The following is a 22002-nucleotide window of genomic DNA, read 5'->3' on the forward strand; positions in this document are numbered from 1 at the left end:
CCACTGTTCCAATTCAGTCAGCTACTCCTATAGTATACATTAGGAAGAAGAAGTGATGTTTTACCTTGCCATTTAGTTTCGTCTTTTTAATTGTGTTCACAGGTAGACCTCTCTTGTGTGTTGTTTGTATTTATTTATGGTTTTTGACTCAAAAAATGAGAATGTTTATGAAGTACATTGGAAAAACTTTAAATAATTCAACATTACACATGGGTGATGGATCGTATAAGGGTGGTAATTAGAATTTTAAAATAGCTATGTGCAAAATAAACCTGTAAGCTGACTCATTATAGAACACTAAATATTCTCTAAGTTTTGTGTCTAGAAATACTCTTTGTAGATCACGTGTTCACAAGCTAACAGTATTGGGCGGATAAACTTTAGAACCTGGTTTGTTGATCTATTTAGTCATAACAGTGCCTAGGGTTTTTGCAATGAGCTATCGGACTAGCAAGTGGTTGCAAGGTATTGCACTTGGGAAGAGATGTGTTTCTGTATTATGCATGGCATGCCATCCTTTCACAGTTTGAAATGGCTGCCTCTGAGCTGAACCTCGGAGAAGAGTTGCCCTCGTGTTCTAGACCTCTAGAAAGCAAGCACTTCTCACCAGGGCTGCTAGCTGAATGGGGAGCCGCTTGCCTCACGCGATATTGGTCATGGACAAAGGTCATAGTTATCACTGTATATTTATCGTGTAAAATTTAAAAAATAATAAAAACAAGTCTTGATAAAGAGAAAATGTGAGCACCGTTGACCGGTGCTTTGTGTATATACTGAATAGACTCTTCGTCTAGTTGGTTAGTAAAGGGTGGTTTGAAATATGAAGGCAATTCAGTCAAATCTGACTTTACCGACGATCTACTGAATATTGTTGTCCTCACGGATAATTTTCTTTTGTTTACGTATTTAAAATATGTAAGAAAAATAGTGAACGTTTTCTTTTTCAAATAAAGTGCAGCTTCCACAAATCATGCACTTTTTATGACTTGTTCATTTAGGAGTGCTTGACAGTAAGTGAGTCTTTCGTGCTTCTTGGAGTACGCGTGCGAAAAGCACGGCTGTTGTCCAGTAGTAGGTACGATTCAGGGGTCGCTCGATACTCTGGACATCTCTGTTACGGTCAACTCTGGATACTCTGGACATCTCTGTTACGGTCAACTCTAAAGAGTTGACGCAACCTAAAGATTCAAGGGAGTCGCCACGAAGTGAACGGCTCACACGACACAGTGCAGGTGGAGATTAGTTCAAGCGAGTCTCCGGTCGTCTTTCGGCAGTCTCAACTCTATCATAACTGCTACTGGATGAACCCAAACCAGGGTCTTCCGTCAACATGACTTACGACTGGGTAAGTAAACACGCTTCATTCCTACATTTATAACACCGTACAGTTGAGAAGGAAGTCATGCGCGCCGTGTGGGAATTCGATCTCGGAGTGCGCAGGATATTTCCGTGGAATAAAACTCTGCAGCAGGCATGGGCTGGCACCTGCTGAAAAGCCTTCTCCTGGGTCAGAGCTGGTGCAGTCTGCTCTGCTCTGTCGGACAGCTCAGTGCTTAGGAGAAGATTCTCGCCCATCCTAGGTGATCCGCTCTCCTGCCAACTCGCTGCGCTGGAGGATTTGTCATGACCGATGGAGCTGTATCTGAAGCTCAGGTTATGAAAGTCATTCCATGCAGTGTGGAACATCACGGTATGTTGCATTATTTGTGCTATGCGTTACGTTTGTTTTTTCATTTCGCTAACTTTAACTAAAGTCGTATAACCATTCAACTTAGTTTTTATATTATATTATATGCTTGGTAATGTGTTCAACAAAACACTTTCTTCAGACAATGCATTTTCAGCTTTGGATATGCTCAACATAAAAACAACCGAACAACCGTGATTTTCTAGCGATTCCTTTAACACAAACCACAAGTGGTCTCAGCAAATCAGGAATCTTTAGACACCAGAGGAAATCACTAATATAACTTAATTTTCCTGTTACTGAAAGTTGATAACAGGTGCCAGTACACAAAAACTCAACACGCAAAAGGCCTTGTGATCGACTCTGTTCAAGAATTAGCCTTAGTTTATTATTACCTTGATACTATTGTATACACTTCCTGTTTAAAATGGATGCCTAATTGTGACATATGGCTATTCTGTAACACTTTTCTAAATACTCCTTACGAAGTAAGGTGAGAATTACTGAATTGAATTTAGTTTGTCTATATTCAGGTGAAACTTACTGAATTGAATCAGGTTTGTCTAGCTCCTCTTTGTCAAAAGCTCAGTAAAACACCACTGAATGTGAGAACCAAATTTATGTCTTATGCTCACTTTCTCTCTTTGCTTCAGGAGAGCTATTCTGTACATGCTAAAGAGATTTGCAGAACAGACCTTCCCAGTGGAGTGGATAGCACATTATTAATAAACATACGTATACTAGCCCTTTTCTACAAAGTATATGTAACATTATGTACCTATAGCACAATATTTGTCAGCCAGTACATTTAACCTGAAGTTAAACAATTGTCAGACAATTGTCAGTCCTCTAACATATACGAAGTAATTACAGAGTTCTCAAAACTTCATTGGGGTTGGAGGTTCATAGGCTCCATGAAGGCTAATAGGACTTGGAAACTAATGACTTGGTCTCAGTCGTTTGGCGACAGCTGTCCTTGCTGTGATGCTTGCTGAGTCTTTAGTCTACCAACATTTTTTCAAGGTGTTGTGCAATTGTCTCCCTCCCCAGTTCTCTGCCGTATCTAACATTGCTTTTCTGTTTGGTTTTAATCATGCTGTAAAACTGAGTAAATAACATCTTAAACATTGTTGTTCAAATATTTGCTCATGTAACAGACGTTCTGAAGTTCTGGATGTTAGATTTAACCATGTGAAGTTCATTTGAAGCTGGTGTAGCTCTCAGGGTTAAGTAAGAGTATCTCTGAAAATGACTGAGTCCTGAGTTTAAAGTTGTCCCTAAAATTAAAGTGCTAATCTTTAAGAATTAAATAACAATACTTTGAATGGAAAACAGTTAAAATCAGAAGGGTTTCCTGAGGATTAGGTTACATGGTAAAGAGTTCAGTTATGCTGAGGCACTTCATATAGTTAAGCTTCAGAATCAGTAAAGTGCTATTCCATATAAATAGTTTAGTGATAATAGTTATAAATAGTGCAAAATATTTGACCAGATCTCTCCATTATAGATACTAAGGAATTCCTGGGTATATTGAAAATATAAGAATACACAGTTGCGAGATGAAACATGTAATTTAATTGAAAATCTTTCCCTGAAAGGCCCTGAGAGGCCTCTATTAGGCCATGTGCTTTGTTCATTTAAACTGCTGGAATGAAGAGACCACTTCTTAGCCAAGGACAGGTGTCACATGCTTTTGTTCAGTCTCAGAACACTCTGGATCACACTTTGTTCTGGCATACAGATAGAGGGAAATTAAAACAGTTGCCAGTTCAATACACAGCTGGTATATTAATAAATTGAACCAGTGTACTTTCTGGTCGTTCATCAAATGGCTGAATAATAATGATTTTCTTCCTGATGTTAGAAATGGCACTTGGTAAGGAGAGAGCTGACTCAGATGGTGGGGGAGCAGATGACCTCCTGTGATTGTGTGTTTTGCAGATGTGGAGTTGCTGCAGGACTTTGGAGTAGAGTGGATGGGATGAGCGTTGTGGTCCAGAGACAATGTTAGACGTGATTCAGCTGTGAACTTTCATCCATTACAGTCAGTAAATTTTGGCCTGAGATCCTTTGCCAACACCTCCGCTGACCAGAGGAGATTTCACTGGTATGCAAAAATAATTACACCACATCAAAATATACAAAAAATATACAATCTTATGAGTGCTGGTGTCTTTGTGTCTAAAAAGCATAGCAGTAAAGTGAGGAGATCACCATGATAGACCTGAGCTACCTGACGGAGGAAGAGCAGGAGATGATTATGACGGTGTTGAAACGGGACGTGGAGCTGAAGAAGGCAAACGAGGAGAGGGTGAAGTATGTTTCTCACTTCTACAGACATCCAGCATAGTCACATGTAAACCCACACAGTCCCCTGTTTCAAAGCCCAGGGATCTCTTTATGAGAGCAACCAAAAGTGTGAAAGTGATGTTTGTCTCTTATTATAATTATTATTATAACTCTTATTATAATGAAGGACATCTACTACATAGTACTTACAGGACGGCTGTTAGCTAGTTAGTTAGTTAGTTAGCTAACTATATTATCATTCAGGCTGAGCCATGTAGCTTCGAGCAAGAGAGAAACATTGGCTCACAATAGGGCTGAAAATACCTCATATAGGAGAGCTGACAAGTTCTGAAGAACAGAAAAAGGAACCATTAGGAAGTGCCAATGTCAGACAGACCAGGGTTAAAGGGTTAAGTCTGCCCTTGTGAAATAATTGTCTTGCCTATTTCACATGAAAATGAAACTGATCATAGTAAGATGAGACTGTGTTGATTAGCTGCTGTGGCTTATGGTATTTTAATGAAATGCATTTTGAGTTCTGATTTGAAGATCACTTTTAGCACATCATTTGAATTATTAGTATTTGGCAGTTGTTGAGTTTTTAGAATTGTGAGTAGTTAAAATCTTTTCAAGAGTCCCACTGGGTTACCAAGAGAGCAGACTTGTTTTCAAAATGTACTTGAACAAGTGTGTTGAAGTTGTGCTTATATTGCCAGATAGAAACTTTTAGGCTTGTAGCATGGAAACTGTGGGGCAGTATGTGATACAGGCAGAGTTGTAATGTTGTACAATGCTGCATTGTGTGCGTGTGTGAGAGGAAACCAAGTTCTCTAGCTTCATAAAGTAAACATAGCTGTAGAGAAGCCGTTGTACCTGGTGTTTGTCATGTAGGAGGCTCTGGATTGATAGTCAGTCATCAAGTTGAATTCAGCTTTGTGGAATTGTATTTTTCAGACAAGTGTTAGGGTGTTTTACCGCAAACCTCATCTAAAACAGGGTGCCCCACTCGCGTGGAGGAGAACTAGTGTAAACAGCTGGGTGGAATGAGAATAAAATTGCCCTCAGAACATTTCAGATTTGTTCTTTTTTTTTCTAATAAAGTCCAGTGAGCTGAGTAGAGGTAGTCAGTGTGCTTTATGTTTGGTGAAGTAAACGTGTTTGTCACTCATGTTTGGCACACACTGGCAGAAGGAAAAAGGAAAGAACATAAGCAAGAATAATTTGAATATTAACACAAACTTCCCTGCTGATGTCCATATAGACATGAAGCATTATTCTTATTCTCCACCTATGGATCAGCAACAGCAGCGATGCCACGGTAACCACTGCAGGTCTTGTTATGCCTGAGTGATTTCATGCACTTAAAAGTGAGAGAGGAAAAAAGCGTTGTATTCTGACTTTGAAGACACGAACCCAACCATTTGCATTTGTGTGGACTTTGTGACCACGTAACCCTACTTTCTAAGACCTTCGTTTTTCTGAACGTTAGACAGTTGCAAAAGCTGCAAAAGAGTCCAGAGGCAGACGAGCTGAAGTACCTGACAGGAGACTGGTTCTATGATGCGAAGTCTCAGAGACACCAGGACAGAACCCATGGGTCTGATATCATCATGGCATCCATGAAACAGAGGAAACCCATGACAGTGGGTACGATGATGTAATCCCATAGAAACTGAGAAAAGTTTGTTTGAGCTACTTGACAAGTGTTGAAATATCACTTAAATCACTCTGATTAGAGAGGTACTGCTGTGCACAACCCTCCATGTTTGGCTTGGATCCAATAAAATCTTTTTTGCCCTTTAGATGTTTTGGCTCAGTCATGGAGAGACCAACCCAGTAGAAGTAACAATGTCATGACACCAAAAATGGAGTCATCAGGCACTCTGAAGGAGAGGTGATCCACAAAGCTTCAACAGATCTTCAGCATTTGTGTTCATTATACCCCTCCTCTGTCTGCTTAGCCCAAAACCACATTAAGGAGATACTGTCCTAAGGATTACAGGTTCTTGTATACAGCAGCCACAGTTTAGAGTTATTAGTGAAGTTAATGCATTTGATGACAGCTGTGTGTTTGTCAGTCGAGCCAGAGCAATTTAATAGTTATTCTTTGTTATTTGCTGGAGCCTTGTGGCGTGCTCAGTGCTGCTGTTTGAGCAGTCCTGTCCTCTCCAACTCCACTGCTGTGTGTTTTTTAGGCGTGGATGTCTTATGATGCTAAGTGCCGGATGACTCATATAAGAATCAACAGAGGCGTTTGCATACCATGTTTTCATCTAAAAGCCTTTTACCTAAAAGCTTGCATTTTATTGCTAGGGATGTGCGTAACGTGCCCTGGGATCCGGACGTTTGGGAGTGTTTGCTGGTGTTCTCCTTTACTGGAGAAATTAGAACTGTGTAAATTTGCACAAAAAATGGGGTTGCAGTACTAAGTTCAGAGCTCTGATATGGGGTGCATACACAGAGGATATATTCAGACTCACAGGTTCTGTGATTACCACACCATGGTTAGACTCTAAAGTGCTTAATTCCTAAGCCACTTTTAGGGATTTGTATTCATGTTCAGTCTTCTATGTGTAAATAACAGTCGCTCATTAGAGGGAACTCAGCAAGGCAGGTTGAGCATGCGGACAGCCTCCAGGGTATGTCATGCGTTTCTTGCTCACTATCAATTTTAATTATAACAGAAAATGGATTACAATATTAAACACATCAACCTTTTTTTGTTAAAATATCTTAGTCTTCTCTTGGTTCCAGCCAAGGCACAACCCCTTTAATACTGAACCAATGGATTTGGACCATGAGGAGACTGACTGCCAGTTAACCTATGGAACCACAGGACCTGGAGCTAATAAAGCATCAGGTAGAGATTATTTACCATTTTGGCCAATGTGTAAAATGAAAATGTATTCCTACACATATGTAATTTAAGAATTTTATTAAGTTTTACTAATAATGAATTATTGTAATTAAGCGCTGGATTCACTTACTTTACATCCTCAGCAGAAGTGCAGTCTCCACTAAAAAGTCATGAAACAGTCAAAATGGAAACAAAAACAGAAGTTTCTGACACTTTGGAAGAAACCGTCCACCGTCAAAAACCCATACCAAAAAAGAGAACCAGACTTTACAAACTCCAAAGCACAGTGTCAGATAGCACCAGGTCTGTGTCCAGCCAGAGTGTGGCTGCAAGCTCAGACATGTCCACCATGTCCCTAGAGTCCACCCCAAGCATGTCTGAAAGCTCAGACACCATGTCCACCATGTCCATGCAAAGTATGTCCACAAGCTCAGGCATCAGGTCCCCTCCACCCAGAGGAATCCTCAAACACAACTCCAGCTGCAGCTCCAGTGGCTCCAAGGTCAAGGGCCAACGGCCGCAACCTCTGAAACGGCTCGGTTTGTTTCCCGCAGCCAGTGGTGCAGGGCAAATTCTCGATGAGCACACGATATCCGAGGAGAAGATAGAGGAGGCCTTCCTTAGTTCAACAGACCAAGAACCACTGAGGTCTGGATTACCAAAGTCACGATTGCCAGTGCGATTGCCTCTGAGTAACCCATTGCAGACAGCACAAGAGAAGTCAACAATTCTCCCAAAGCTGAATCTGTCAGACACTGAGCATAAGACCACAGATGTAACACATATAGCTAATCCAAAATATGATAACAACAGCATTAATTGGTCAGCTGAACAAGCAAACCAAGAGATGTCTGATGAGACCATGAAGGAACCTCTCACCATTCCTAGTCCGAGTGTCAGGTCAACACTAGAAGCTTACATGGACAAAGAATTAAGTACTGCCACTGTTCCTCAAGCTTCACTTCCCAGACCGGAGAAAGGTGAAAAAATGTTGTCCAAGACGGAAAGTGAAAAGGCACAAGAACAGGGAGACCGTCCTCAGGATACTGTTGGTATGATTAAAAATGGCTTTCTATGCCCTGCTCACAGTGTCCAGTACATGAAACATGTACAGTGTGACAAACCTGTATTTACTCTTTGAGAAAATGACACAGTAAAATAGTAACTAACCAGAATTAACATATTTTAATTAACATTTAATTTTAATTACGTTTATGAAAATATAGGTATGTGCACTTACAATTGATCTATGGAATATTTGTGTTATGGCATATTCATGATAGAGTTTACATTTGTGCTATTTGTGTCTGTATATATATTCACTAGATGCCACTTCTTTCATTTAAAAATGTATATTGTTTAGTTTTTCCAGATCATCATGGATGTGAAGCCATCAACACAACTGATGCCTCCAGCCAGGCCGACGCCTCTTACATGGCTGGTGCTTCTCAAACAGCTGATGTCTCCCTTGACTGTAAAAGCAGCTTCAGTCCAACTGCAGTCAATATAAAGAGGATGCATGGAGAGACTCGTCATGTAAAAACAGAGACCGACAAGCACCCCTGTATGGTTCAGGCTCAGAGTCCACAGCCCAGTGAGGAACAGGGAGCCTCCATTGCTAAAGTTCTAGAGTGGTTTAGCAAGAGCTTGGACAGCAGTGATATATTTTACCACGAGGACAATGTGCAAGACATGGACGATGACATGAAGATGGAGGATATCGATTTTGAGAATGAGACAGATCTAAGGACCAAAAGAGTAGACAATGTTTACGTGATTATTCCCAGACAGAGTGAAGAAAAAACTCCACAGGTGAATAATGTCTTTTTAAAAGGTTGGGGAAAAGAACTGAATGGAGATACGCCACTGCCTGTTGGGAAAATTCAGGGTGTTGGGGGACAGAGATGGAATCTTGAGCCACTGAGCCTGGAACCACTGCCTGTCATGGCAGAGAATGCTACTCACAGAAAGATGGACAGCTTTGAAAAAGCAGGATCAGCAGAGAAGGTGGTAGAGATGGACAGCACGGAGGATAAACTCAGTGGAAATGGACTAAAAGAAAATATAACCCACATGGGGGCTCAGACACCAAAAACGCCAAATTTATTGTCTTTCTCGGAGAGAGGCATCACTGGTCCAACAACACTGGTCAGCAGATCAGGCATAAGTAGTGAAAACGATAACAAGCCTCAGAAATACTGTGCTGTTGGCAGAGACAATATAAACTATGGAGAGGAAATGCCCAAATCTTTAGTAGCTGAGACAAAGAAACAGGTAAGCTTGAAAGAAATTTTGAATGTGGATGAAAGTGGTGATGTCACCCAAGAACACTTAAATAAACACGGAACCATCATCAAAGACGATGATGCAAAAGACATGCAACCACCGTGGAGTTATGCTAATAAAAAGAAAGATGAAATGGTTTGGACATCTTTCTCAGGCGCAAATGTTATTCCACTTTTGCAGAAGTCACGCTCCACTTCACTGAATAGAGAATTTGTACTAGGGGGCAAGAGCAGTGAATGTGAGAATGAAACCTGGAGTAATAATCGCAGTGAGGGAGAGCACAAGCCTCCAGCAAAACTGAATTTGAGCCACAGAAGTAAGTCTGAGCAAAAGGAATCAGAGGTTGAACTTCAGTCTCCACCAAGTCCAATATCATTAGCAAAACAGGGTGACCAGGAGCAAAACAGCAGGTCAGAGAAAATAAAACGTCTCAGATCATTCTGGGAGAAAGAGAAGTGGCAACACAGGATATATGTCAAACCAGCTGCAGCAGATGATGTTAATTCATCTGTGTCCTCTGCCACAAAGCTGAATAAAAGATTAAGCAAATCAGAGTTTGATCTTACATCCGTAGGCGCAGAGATAGATGATGAACTCGACGGCAATGTGCCTGGCACAAATTTCAATGTACTTCAACTGCGGGACAGGACAGAGAGGTCAATCGCAGCAGAAAGCATTGACAGTTCACAGTTCAAGACCCTCCGCGATTTCTGGGCAGGATCTTCCGAGCAATCCTCCAGCTTTGGAAGCAAAATCGAAAGACCCTTATTACCAAAAGTGAATCAGATGAAATTTGATGCTCACAATGAGATCAGTGAGTACTGCCCTGCGGATTCAACGCTCTGTTTGTACAACAGTCTTCACCCAAACCAGTCGGACAAGATCAATCCTAAGGGGTTTGGAAATGAGAATGGAAATACTAAACCTGCAAAGACACAGAGAGAGTTTCAAGCATCTTTGAAAGAAGAGACTGCTCACACAAGACCTGATTCTGACACCAAAAATGATCTCGCCAATAAACCTTCAGGTGAAGCGGAGCTGCTGGAATTGTCCCATTTCCCTAGGCTACAGGGACGCTCACAGGCATGTCTGAAGGATACAGGGCCTACTCCACTTCCAAGTACGCTCAATATGGAATCCCCTGCTAGAACGAGCAGAAAAGGAATAATACATGGAAAAAGAAATTCTCTTCAACGTGCCACCAGTATGTTTGAAGTATGTTTCATGGATAATGAAGACCAAGGTCGCGATTTACACATGCAATCGAAGAAAGCCCCAGAAACAAATCTCCCACCACTCAGAATGACAACAGAAGCTGGTATGTCACCATCTAGGAAAATGTCAGAAGCTAATTTACAGCTGACAGAGTCTCCAGAAAGCAGCAGGAAGAAAGAGATAATAAATGGGAAAACAAGCGTGCACACTTCTGGGGACACCTTCTCTCAGCATCTGGTCAGGTCATTTGTACCAGGAGACTATCATCAGGACCTAGAAGGCACAGAGGACAGTGGCACGTACGTGAGCGATCAGACAAGTAAACTGGTCTGCACGGCGTTCCAGAGATCTCCAGAGACTGTCTGCAATCTGAGGTGCTCCAGTGTGCAAGCTTGCACTGCACTGTGCACCGAAGCGCCCTGTGGCATGACGGGAAGCCTGGAACTGCACCCTAGCGTGCACACTGATGAAGACCTCGACCGCAAGACCGTAAATGACGCTGGTGACTGGACCCACTCTCAGGCAAACAGTGAGATGTGCATGTTTTTATCTTGTTTTTGAACACTGTAATTAAGAACTTTTAAGCACACATCATTCTAAAATAAAGCAGCATTGAACGTGTTTATTATACAACTAAAACATTTACGTTATTAAACCAGGCTTACAGAATAGTTCACATTTTTAACAAGTTTATAATGGGAGGATAGGCTCCACATGCCATGCAATTAGATTTTCTAATTACAAACTGCATGCTAATTTTTATAACTTGCTGCATGTAATCATTAAATTCTTCACCAGCCCCTCCAAGTTCATTTAATGCATAGTCATTGTTTAATCAATAGACACCGTGTTACAACCCTTGAAGCTTTGCAGTTGAATTTTTTATGGTTATGTTTGAAATATGTTCTTTTGATTTTGTGTGGAACCATTCCTTTGTAATGTTGATGTCCATTTGTGGCAGGTGATAAGGAGAGCCTTGTTCAGGGTGCACTAAGACGTGCTGCTGCTAGACCTGTGTACCACAAGAGCCTTGAGAACCTCACAGCGGGGCCAAGTGAGCATTGGTTGTGTTTGCTGCAGCAACGGGATGTGAAGAGAGATAATGCAGAAAATCGTGTTCGACTGAGTAGAATTCAGCTGAGCGTTTAAAATACCACAGAAATATTTGCCAAAAGTACTTGATCCTCCATCCATGTTCAACTCTTCTGTTCAGTGTAATGAGTCCACACTATCATGTCGTAACGCTATCCGCCCTTTGTCTGTGTCCTCACTGTGTAGCACGCGTCATTGTGTAGTTGAGAATGGAAAGTTCAGGTGACGGCCACAGCTCTGAAGTGGGCTCCACTTTCTGTCATTTTACCTCCTTTCCTAGTACGACCCAGGAAAAGCAATCAATCCAGGAAAAGCAATCTGGTGGATGACTTCCAACCACATGCCTATGACAGTAAGAATGTTTGGGTTTTTCACCCTTTTTGGACAGTGGTGCGATGCTCAGGAAGTGAATGCTGTAAAAAAAAGTTAGTGCTTTTTTTGTTATTGTGTGAAATGAATACATGCATATGTTAAATAAATCACATGAATATGCTAAATGATCCTGTGAATATTTTATAAAAATCTATGGTTACAAATGATTGCTCTCCATCAGACTGCAACACTCCTTCGCCACCCTCATCCTCCTTCTCCGACCCGGAGCGTTTGAAGAACCTCAGCAAGTCTGTCCCGTCCTTCCTGCTGGAGGTACGCTAGGTTCTTATCCCCCAACCCGCTTGACCAAGGCCTGGGCGATAGCGATACTACTCTGACACGACAGTTGTCTAGCACACCCATCTGCTACACACAACTCGTGCATTCCAACATACGTCAGTTCAAAGCGGTGGGTGGTCTGGATGAGATGGACCTCCTTCACGTCAGTTAGCGTTCAACGGCGCAGCACAAAGGTCAACACTAGTGACCTTAGTGACTCTGAGTGTGGCGTGATAGTAGCTACTATAAGTGTGATTGCGCAACATGGTGATAGTTTTCGGTGTCCTGCACGATGCTCAGGTTTCAACTCTACTGAGCATGAGGGGGAAGGAGCTAGAAGGGGCTGTTTACAGCCATCCAGTTTCCACACAGAGCAGCTTTCCTCCACATTACGTGCCGCATTGTGGAGATTTCATGCCCAGCTGAATTCATGCTGCTCTACTGGCTAGATAGGTGTCCCTAATAAACTGACAACTCAGGATATATTGGTAAATACTACAATTGAAGTATGTATTTAGACTGGCCTGAACAAGATTGCCCAAACAGTTTAGATTTAATACATATACATGAGTGCCTTGTTCATTGAAACATGTACCATAAACTCAAGAAATTGGTCAGGATGCTGAATAAAAACACCGATATTGATCAACGTACTGTATATCGCACGACCCCAGAATTATTACACGTAACTGCACTTTTCCACTGCCCTGTTATCTAGAACGATGGGAGGATCAGTGATTGCTCTTCTGACTGCAGTTGTCCTAGCAGCACACATTGGAGAAATGGCCACCCCCCCAGCAGCAACTCGGGCATGGCCTCTGTGTCCTCGGTATGTCAGTACTGCTTTAGCGCCACACCCCGCTCTTGGCTCACAGAGCCTGGAGAGCTCCTCCAAGCCTCCTTCCTGCTGGTTAAGCATACATGTCCTGAAACCCGCAGGTTAGTGGGAGTGTTCTGAGTGTGTGCAGCACAGACTTCACAGGTGTTGAAGTCCAAGGGACCATCCAGTTCTCCATCAGCTATGTGGAGAGGTTGAGGGAGTTCAACATCTTCGTTGTTCAGTGCCAGAACCTAGCGATCGTTGATCCCAAACGGAGACGGACTGACCCGTGGGTAGCCTAGAACCACGTTCACTATTGTACTTCATCATTTAACTATACAAGAGTGGTTACAGAAATTACATGTTCATATGTTTTCTTTTTTCAATACTTGCACTCCTTGTAGGTATGTTAAAAGTTACCTTGTGCCTGATTCTGCCAATCTGGGAAAAAGGAAAACCTCAGTGAAGAAGAGGACGTTAAACCCCACATACAAGGAGAGTCTTATGGTAAAGTGCGCAAGGAACGTTTGCATCACTGTGACTGTTTTTTGGGGAAGAGAATCACATACATTAGTAAAACTTCTTCTTTTTTTCATACAGTATCGAGTTCAAATGGAGTACTTGCGCACCGAGGTCCTTTATCTGTCCGTTTGGCATAATGACATGTTTGGTCGTAACTGCTTCCTGGGACAGACGGAGGTCGATCTCTCCACATGGGACTTTGGAAACACTGACATAAACTCCTTCTTCCTCAAACCCAGGGTACTGTACTGTTCTCAACACACTCAGCATTTACCTGCATGTCATTTTCTCTGGGCCTAGAAAATAAATCGTCTGAAATGCTGGCAAGATCAATGCCAAGTTTTAAAGGTCCTGCATCTGAACCAATTATTTGTTTGTTTTTGCCTTGGCATCACCCCTCTCAGACCCCCAATGGGGACCAGCCAGCAGATAACAGCGGTGAGATGAGACTGGCTGTGCGCTACCTGCCCCAGGTTTCCCACGGTGAGAGGCCATGTTTCCAACAGCAAATCTCTCACTGATGTTTGTAACAGCATTGACTCCTACTTTTTTAAGTTCGGCTTTTGATGCCAGTTAAACATCAAAACACAGCTGGACATAAACAGAAGACCAAAAGCAAACTGAAGAGAATTGCAGAGCTCAGATGTTCGTTTTGATCATATTTCTGAGCTTCATGTGGGGTTCTTTTCTGTCTGATCCAGCAAGGATGCTTCCTAACTCGGGCGAAGTGCATATCTGGATCAAAAACTGCAAGAACCTTCCTCTGGTCAAAGGTGCACCTGTAGATCCCTATTTGAAATGGTAAAGTCTACAGACCGCATAGACAATTATGAAGGATGCATTGTTGTCATCTGTCCATTATTGTCCATCTGTCTTCTGTGACAATTACTCAAGGAATTAATGCATAAAGTGTTGATTTGTGTCCACCTGGACTTATATGAACACTGTACATGTTAATCCAGTTGGGTTTTTTAGTACACTACTTACACACTACTTAGTGGGGTTAGAGTGTACCCCATTGAAATGGATGGAATGGATAGTGTGGTGCTATTTTTCTATAATTCATACAACACTCAAAAGTATTTTATATTTTGTATTCTTTAATAGAAAACAAATGTACCAGCTGTGCTTGAATCTTTCATATTTCTTTACCTTCTATGACGTGCACGTATTTGAAGATACACTGACCTGAGTTGTGTCATTATAGCAGCGGTTCAGCCTAGATTAAAATCTTAAATATGTTTTTATGCTTAATATTTATTTATTAACTTGAAGGCGTAATACTATGAATTTTTAGTCACCGTGTTCAAGAAGCGTGCAGTTAGTTACAAGAGTAATAAATGCAAGCTTGTACCTGCTGCTGGGACTTGGGAGGAGATGGCTTTATAGATTAGGCCTCTGTCCTATTATGGCCTTACCTGTTATCTCAGGAATGCAGAGTGTGGATGACACCCAACCCCAGTGCCCCGGTCATGTTTATACGTTTGCCTCCACAGTGTCATACTGCCTGACACCAGTAAAAAGGGCCGTCAGAAGACGCGGGTGCTGAAGAAGACAGCGAATCCCGTGTTTAACCACACTATGGTGTACGATGGCTTTGGAGAAGAGGACCTGAAGGAGGCCTGTGTGGAGTTAACCGTGTGGGACCAGAACCGGCTGGCCAATCGCCTGATCGGAGGGCTACGGCTAAGTCTGGGAACAGGTAGAGGGGACCATTAGTGGAGGAACAGGACCCTTACTGGAGCCTGGAAGTTTCTAACTTTGTAAACTTGGGTCAGGCACATGAATGGGCTGTTTTGGTGTAATATGATGGCATTTGGTTATGTTGGTTTGGTTCATAACTGCACAAGCAGGTGAAGTGTTAACTAGGAAGAATTGTGTGTCCATTTAACATCAGTGCATCCGTTCAGTGCATGGTTCATTTAGGAATGATGAACAACATTTATGAGACACGCCCCCATTTAAGATTAGTAGATGTAGGCTTGTCTTTAGTGACAGGACATAACATAAGAAAAGTAATTGAATAACATTTTCTTTTCTGTTTAAGTATGTTTATTTTTAAGTTGGCTCCATAGGCATATAGTTTTAATTGTTATAAAGCTATTAGCTTTTAAAAGAAAGCCACATAACACAGTTCTGTCTGAACTAGTGCTTCATTTGAGTGTGCTTTAATTATTAGAACAGTAATTAAATTGATCTAATGATTCATTCAAGTGTGCTTTTGTTCTTAAAATAGTAATTAAACTGAATTCGTGTTTCATTTGAATATCATTTTATTATTATTATTAGTAGTAGTAGTAGTAGTAGTAATGTTTTGTACTTCTATTGCAACAAAGTAGCACTGAATAATGTTTGAAGATTAGGTGAAGTTTAAACTGTGATTCCACTTACTGTGTTCCTCTCCAGGCTCGAGCTATGGTGTGAGTGTGACCTGGATGGACTCCACTGCTCAGGAAGTGGCTTTGTGGGAAAGGATGATGAACTCGCCACATGAGTGGATAGAGGACGTGTTGCCTTTGAGAAGGGTGGCCACAGCCAAAACTAAAAGAAAATAACATGGAATGAAACCAGGGTGAATGATCTTTTAATGAGGAGGCTAGATTACATAGAGACATGTAATGAGCTGAGTGTGTATTTACAGTTTTTTTCATTCTTAAAATGGACATACACTCGCACACTTACATATAAATGGATTTTATCTTATTCACAGCATATCAGGGTACAAAGTACATTTGAATAAATTTGTACAGAATATTTTGTGATTAACTGAATAGGGCTACTTGGTCACAGCCCGTTGTAGTTATCAGTTACAATTATCTTTTTTAATTAATCTTTAAATTAGCATAAAGACAAACTCTCATAATTATAATATTCATCATAATTCCTAAAATGAAGATTTAATAGTCTTAATTGTGATGTTATGGTTTCAGAGGAGTGGCCAATGCACTGTCCACTTTCATCTTGAACATAACTAGTCTGCGCTAGGTACAGAGAGGGAACCGCCAGTCTTTCGCCCCACCTAGTGGAGACAGTTCAGACAGCACAGTATTAGGTGATCTTAAATTCAGTAACTTACAAAATGTCTTACTCCTGGGGGATCTTTTCATCTTTATTAGCTATTGTAAGCCAAAGTTGTACTGAATCTTTTGACACTCCTCATATAAAACAAAAAAACCACACCTTTACTCTGAATTCAGAAACATTATCAGCCTTGGGACAAAGACATACCCAAAGGATTTTCTTCATGTACCTTTACCAGATGAGGGAGCACTGAATGTCAGTGTCAGGAGAAGCTGAAACATGGAAAGTCTATCCTAGTAAAAGGTAATATGCAATATACAGAGAGGTCATCGTAGCAGCTAGAAACCTGCCCTGTATGTCACTGTTACTTTTTAGGTTCATAGCAAAAGCGTCTGGTAAACGGAATTAATGACCACAGAGTCCTGATGCTTCCAGTGACATGTGGGTAACCAGTGGTGTGTGCTGAATTAGGTAAATGACAAAATGTTGGAGTGGAAAGAGCCAAAATACATTTTTCGGTGAAAAGTGGGGTTAATCGTTACATTGCACAAGATGGGTTTATTAAGGACTAAATACTTGTCAGTGAGAATTTTAACTGAACATTGCAGTGATGCATCACAGAAGACCTGGTAGTGGGCTGTAGATGTTGCAACTTCAGACCACTCAGAGGCCAACACCAGGCACAGGGATTCTACTTCTGCATGCATGTAACCGCACTTGTTTTAACGTAACACCTAATGAGGAACTTCAGCACTCTTAAAAATACTGAAAAGGATGTGAAGTAATCAAAATTAAATTAATCTCTCTAGAACTATCTGCTTTGGTCTGATTAACTTTATCTGCAAACTACTAACAATGAAAAAGATGTACTAAGATGTACTAAGGACAGCAGAGTCTGACTAAGCCAGCACAGTCTGACCAATGGCTCCTCACTGATTGGGGTCATGGACAGTGGAACTCTGTCTCTGTGTGTGTGTGTCTGTCTGTCTGTCTGCATTTAAATAATTCAAAAACACACTGAAAGAGCGTGCACACCACCGGCGTAATCTGCCCACATACAGACAACGCAAAGAGAAGGGCACTGCTGTTTTGGAAATATACTTTACATTTGTCTTAAATCCATATAGTTTATAGTTTTGTTTTGTTTTGTTTTTTTGGGGGGAAATGAATATGTATAGAGATCTATAATATTACATAATGTGAATACAGTGAAGAATGAAGAATGAAATTGGTTTGTCTTCATAAAGAGTGACGTTTCTGGACATGCACAGTCCCAGAGATCTGCTCTAGGGCCGCGTGAGACAGTGGTTTAGCAACTGTTAACACATCTGTACCGAGCGTACTTCATGAACACAACCAATCCGACAACACCAGCTCCTGTGATGGAGGTCACCACGGCAACCGCTAAGGTTAGCATTAGATTTATGTGTCACTGAATCAGATGCAGAGAAAGGGAAGGAAAAGAATCACATCGCATTAAATGAGCTGCATTTCCCCCTCTTATCTCCACGACACAGCCACAGTGTGTCCTACCTCGGGAGGCAGTACCGTGGATGTAATTAGGATCACATTAGAGGTTACACGGTTTCACTCACCCTCCAGGTGCATTTCTAACACTTCAGAAACAGCCTTGCCACTTCCTAAAAACTGCTCTTCACTTCACACTGGTGTCTCAGCAATCAGTGAAGACCTGGTTTCCCAAAAGCATTGTAACATGTCTAACTGGTGGAGTGTGTCTTAAACACCGGCTCTCTCATTTAAGGTGACCTTAACACTATTTGAGAAATGGGGCCCTCACCTTGTCAATATCTTTGGTCCAACAGTCATTCATCACTGTGATCACGTGACCAAGGTGCAACACCTTTCTGTAGACATTTAAACAGATACAATGTGTAATTGATGTTATCAGATGAACCTTGAAGTTAAGGGACGAGCTGTGGAATATATAAGACATCTACATCGTTTAGCCTCACCAGAGTGAGTGTCAAGGTCAGGCCACCACACTGTTTCCTTAGCTATTCCAGCAGAGTTTCAGATAAAAACAATCCCTTTGTCTTCCTATTTTTCCATCAATGTTGCTAATTTAAATTAATTTATTCAGATTTGAATTATTATTACTAAAACTACATCAATTAAACTCCAATTTTGTCCTTTGGTGAGCAATTCTGACTGCAAGCGTAAATGAGGGCTCACACAGGCATGTCTGGGTTTCTGTAATGTTCGTGCTGTGAGAGTGGGATGCCAAGACAATTCTCCTCAATTAAACTGGTCTTTATTTAAAGTAACAAACACAAAGAATAACGTCAGACTCACCAAACATTAACAACACAACGACCGTATACATTAGGTTTCTTGTGTGTTCACATACGATACACAGTGGGTTAAACTTCGACGACACGACACAAGACTTATGTACACGCATGACAATTACACACAACAAGGATCAGGTGAACGACATGGGCGGGCACTACACACACGCACACACGCACACATATTTGAGGGGGAGGGGCCGTACTGTGACAAACACATGCGTTTTCAACTGCAGCCCAGTTTCTGGAATCTGAAGGGTTTGTGTGCACTGGTGATTGTTAGGAGTAAAAAAAAGAAAAAAGGAAAGGGTGTAGGTGTTTACACTGGAGATATTTCTGTGCTGTGTGTAAGCGTGAGACTGCATTTCCTCAGTATTCTAGAGGGTAAACTGGGAGAGGAAGTCCTGGATGTAGGAGATCCGACTCCAACAAAATACATCTATTATTATTAAATGAAAACATATTTTAGTCTGCACTCAGAATCTATTCAGTTAAGAAATCATGGACCAAGAGAATGAGACCCTCAAACAGCAGCAGTCTTCCCTAGGCACGGGTAATAAATAAATGTAGCAGCAAATTCTCGCTTAAGTGCTTTCAAAACGTGCCGGCACAGTAGGTAACGTTATAATTTAGTGCTGTGTTAAGTCATTGCGTTAGCTGATGCATGGAAATTATACGCCTTGCTAATTCTGCATGGACATTATGATTCATTTCAACTGATTACAACGCCTTTATGATTATAAAGGCATTAGTTAAAGGCCACCGCGCACTGGACAGCGTTCGGTTACAAATTCTCGGACTCGCCCACCACAGTAATCCGTGTGAACGGGGAACAGTGCAGAGCTTTTCCCGCAGTAGTCCGTGTGTAAGGGGCACAGTGAAGGACGTTTTCCTGCAGTAGTGCATGCATATGGCGCACAGTGAAGGACTTTTTCGGCAGTAGTCCGTGTGAGCTTTTCCCGCAGTGGGAACGGCAACGGGGCAGCTTTATGCAACTACTCTTGTGGGAACAATAAGAAAATATCTGGTAATAACTCGTTAACGGTGACGTCGTTTTTTCTTTTTAATCTAAAACAGCATCTGTTCAGATAACATGTCATGATTTTCTTTCGAAAGGTTAAAATGTTCATAAGAGTAGACAGTTCTGGATAAATTTGTATTAACAGTGCTGAACAAAACCATATCTTAGGCTAGCTATTTTCGGTTTTGACTACTTGCCTAGATTGCATGATATAACAAGAATATTCAAGCTTGTACTGTTTCTAGGTAGAAAGTACAGGCGAAAATGGACCCCACGCGTATTTGGAACGATGGGGACTGCCACCGGGTCCCAACCAAGAACCCAGTTGGGACACCTGGAGACATGAGCCTGACGTTTGAGTACAGCTAATGAACCACAGGTGTGCGACTGCATGGCATGGCCAGGAAGTAGTAGACCGGCGAGGTTGATTGGAGGATTGCTCTTGGGGGCGTAGCTAATAGGGGCATGGTAGTACCTGAGGGAAATTACAAGGACATTCAGTAGTCAGGGGGGGAAAAAAAATCTAACTATAGTGTAATTTCAGGAGTCAGTGAGTGAGATGACTACACTGAGCAGACACACATACACACACACACACACACACACACACACACTAAAGTGCATGCACACAACCAGACACATGGACAGAACCAGACACTTACAACCACACACACAGAGAGTGAACATGTCCGCTGGGGTTAACGTACTGCTGAAAACCAGGCAGGTGATGACCAAGGCAATGACTATCATTTCACTAAGAGAGATACAGCATGGACATGGAAGGAAGAAAATTAAATGCTTTAGTCTTGTAAACAAATTTGTCTGTCATATCCACATGTAATATCTGTGAAAATATAGCATATATAAAACATGTTATTACCATGGCTGGGTTTTGTTTGTGTTTTCCTGTGTTCCAGGTTCTGTGACTCCTGCCTCTCATTCCTATTCACGGTACTTCAGGTGTAGACTGTCCTTCCTAATTGATGTGACCTTTATCCTAACTGGCTGCCTCACCTCATCCCAGTGTATAATGATAGTCATGGACAAAGTTTTGTTTAGGCTGTAGACCTTAACAATTGTGATTTGCATTTTTGCCAGTGAACTGTTGTTTTGACCTTGGCTTCATTATACTGTTTACAATTACTGCTTCCTCTATTGGATCTTGTTGTTGTACATCTTGTGTGTAGTTGGGAAATAGGGAGTTGGAGCTATTTATTTTGATCACTGTGGTTTTGTTCTGTATGTGTGCAGGGAGTCTGGTTAGGTTTTTTTTTTTTTTTTTTTGGTTTATTGGAGGCAAGTTTAGCTGCTTCTTTTTTCTGTTTGTTATTTTGGCCTTGCCATCTCCTAACACTCACACCCTCTATGAATAAATTACTCAGTAATTAAAACTACCCCCATTTTCACTGTCTCTCATTGTGGTTATGATTTGTTGCCTAGACCAGGTTGAAACATGCATCTTGCACAAAAACACCCCCAGCAATCCAAGTTTCGATGAAACAAGTGAAGCACAGCTCCACAGTGGTTTTGGTGACAAAGTCAGATCAGTATCAAGCGACATATACACTGCCTGGCCAAAAAAAAGGTCACCACCTGGATTTAACTAAGCAAATAGGTAAGAGCCTCCCATTGGACAATTACTGAATGGGTGATTATGTTTCAGCTGGCAACAAGTTATTTAACCCTAACTGATGCAGTGAGTAGCTTCTCATTTGTTAAACGACCATGACGAAACACATCCTGTGGTCGTGGAAATGATGTTAATCTGTTTCAGAAGGGTCAAATTATTGGCATGCATCAAGCAGAGAAAACATCTAAGGAGATTGCTGAAACTACTCAAATCGGGTTAAGAACTGTCCAACGCATTATTAAAAAGTGGAAGGACAGTGGGGAAACATCATCTTCGAGGAAGGAATGTGGTCGGAAAAAAATCTTGAATGATCGTGATCTGCGATCACTTAAACGTGTGGTGAAATCAAATCGTAGAAAAACAACAGTAGAACTCAGGGATATGTTTAATAGTGAAAGTAAGAGTATTTCCACACGCACAGTGTGAAGGGAACTCAAGGGATTTGGACTAAACAGCTGTGTAGCCTTAAGAAAACCACTTCAGTGAGGCTAACCGGCAAAAATGGCTTCAATTTGCTAGGGAGCATAAAGATTTGAGTCTGGAGCAATAGAAGAAGGTCATGTGGTCTAATGAGTCCAGCTTTACCCTGTTTCAGAGTGATG

At 41.5% G+C, this 22002-nt stretch overlaps 1 protein-coding gene across 6 annotated transcripts; it reads left to right on the forward strand.

The window, feature by feature from the left end:
- Positions 1–1091: 1091 nt before the first annotated feature.
- Positions 1092–21164, forward strand: sytl2b (synaptotagmin-like 2b). Of its 6 annotated transcripts, none has more exons than XM_081699787.1 (23): positions 1092–1345; positions 1581–1690; positions 3629–3794; positions 3877–4003; positions 5466–5623; positions 5780–5870; positions 6561–6615; positions 6731–6836; positions 6977–7885; positions 8197–10863; positions 11296–11388; positions 11707–11778; positions 11980–12071; positions 12796–12906; positions 13017–13186; positions 13302–13404; positions 13498–13659; positions 13824–13902; positions 14121–14220; positions 14916–15121; positions 15826–19302; positions 20016–20149; positions 20688–21164. In XM_081699787.1, the coding sequence occupies exons 4-21, from the start codon at positions 3903–3905 to the stop codon at positions 15972–15974; spliced, it is 5424 nt and encodes a 1807-aa protein (XP_081555913.1). In that variant the 5' UTR covers positions 1092–1345; positions 1581–1690; positions 3629–3794; positions 3877–3902; the 3' UTR covers positions 15975–19302; positions 20016–20149; positions 20688–21164. The 6 variants fall into 6 exon arrangements, with proteins under 6 accessions (XP_081555913.1, XP_081555916.1, XP_081555918.1 ...); XM_081699790.1 differs by having other exon boundaries at positions 20020–20149; XM_081699792.1 differs by having other exon boundaries at positions 6980–7885.
- The last annotated feature ends 838 nt before the right edge of the window (positions 21165–22002 follow it).

Source organism: Electrophorus electricus, chromosome 17 (assembly GCF_041902795.1).
Source record: "Electrophorus electricus isolate QZ-2024a chromosome 17, ASM4190279v1, whole genome shotgun sequence".
NCBI classification, from domain to species: domain Eukaryota; kingdom Metazoa; phylum Chordata; class Actinopteri; order Gymnotiformes; family Gymnotidae; genus Electrophorus; species Electrophorus electricus.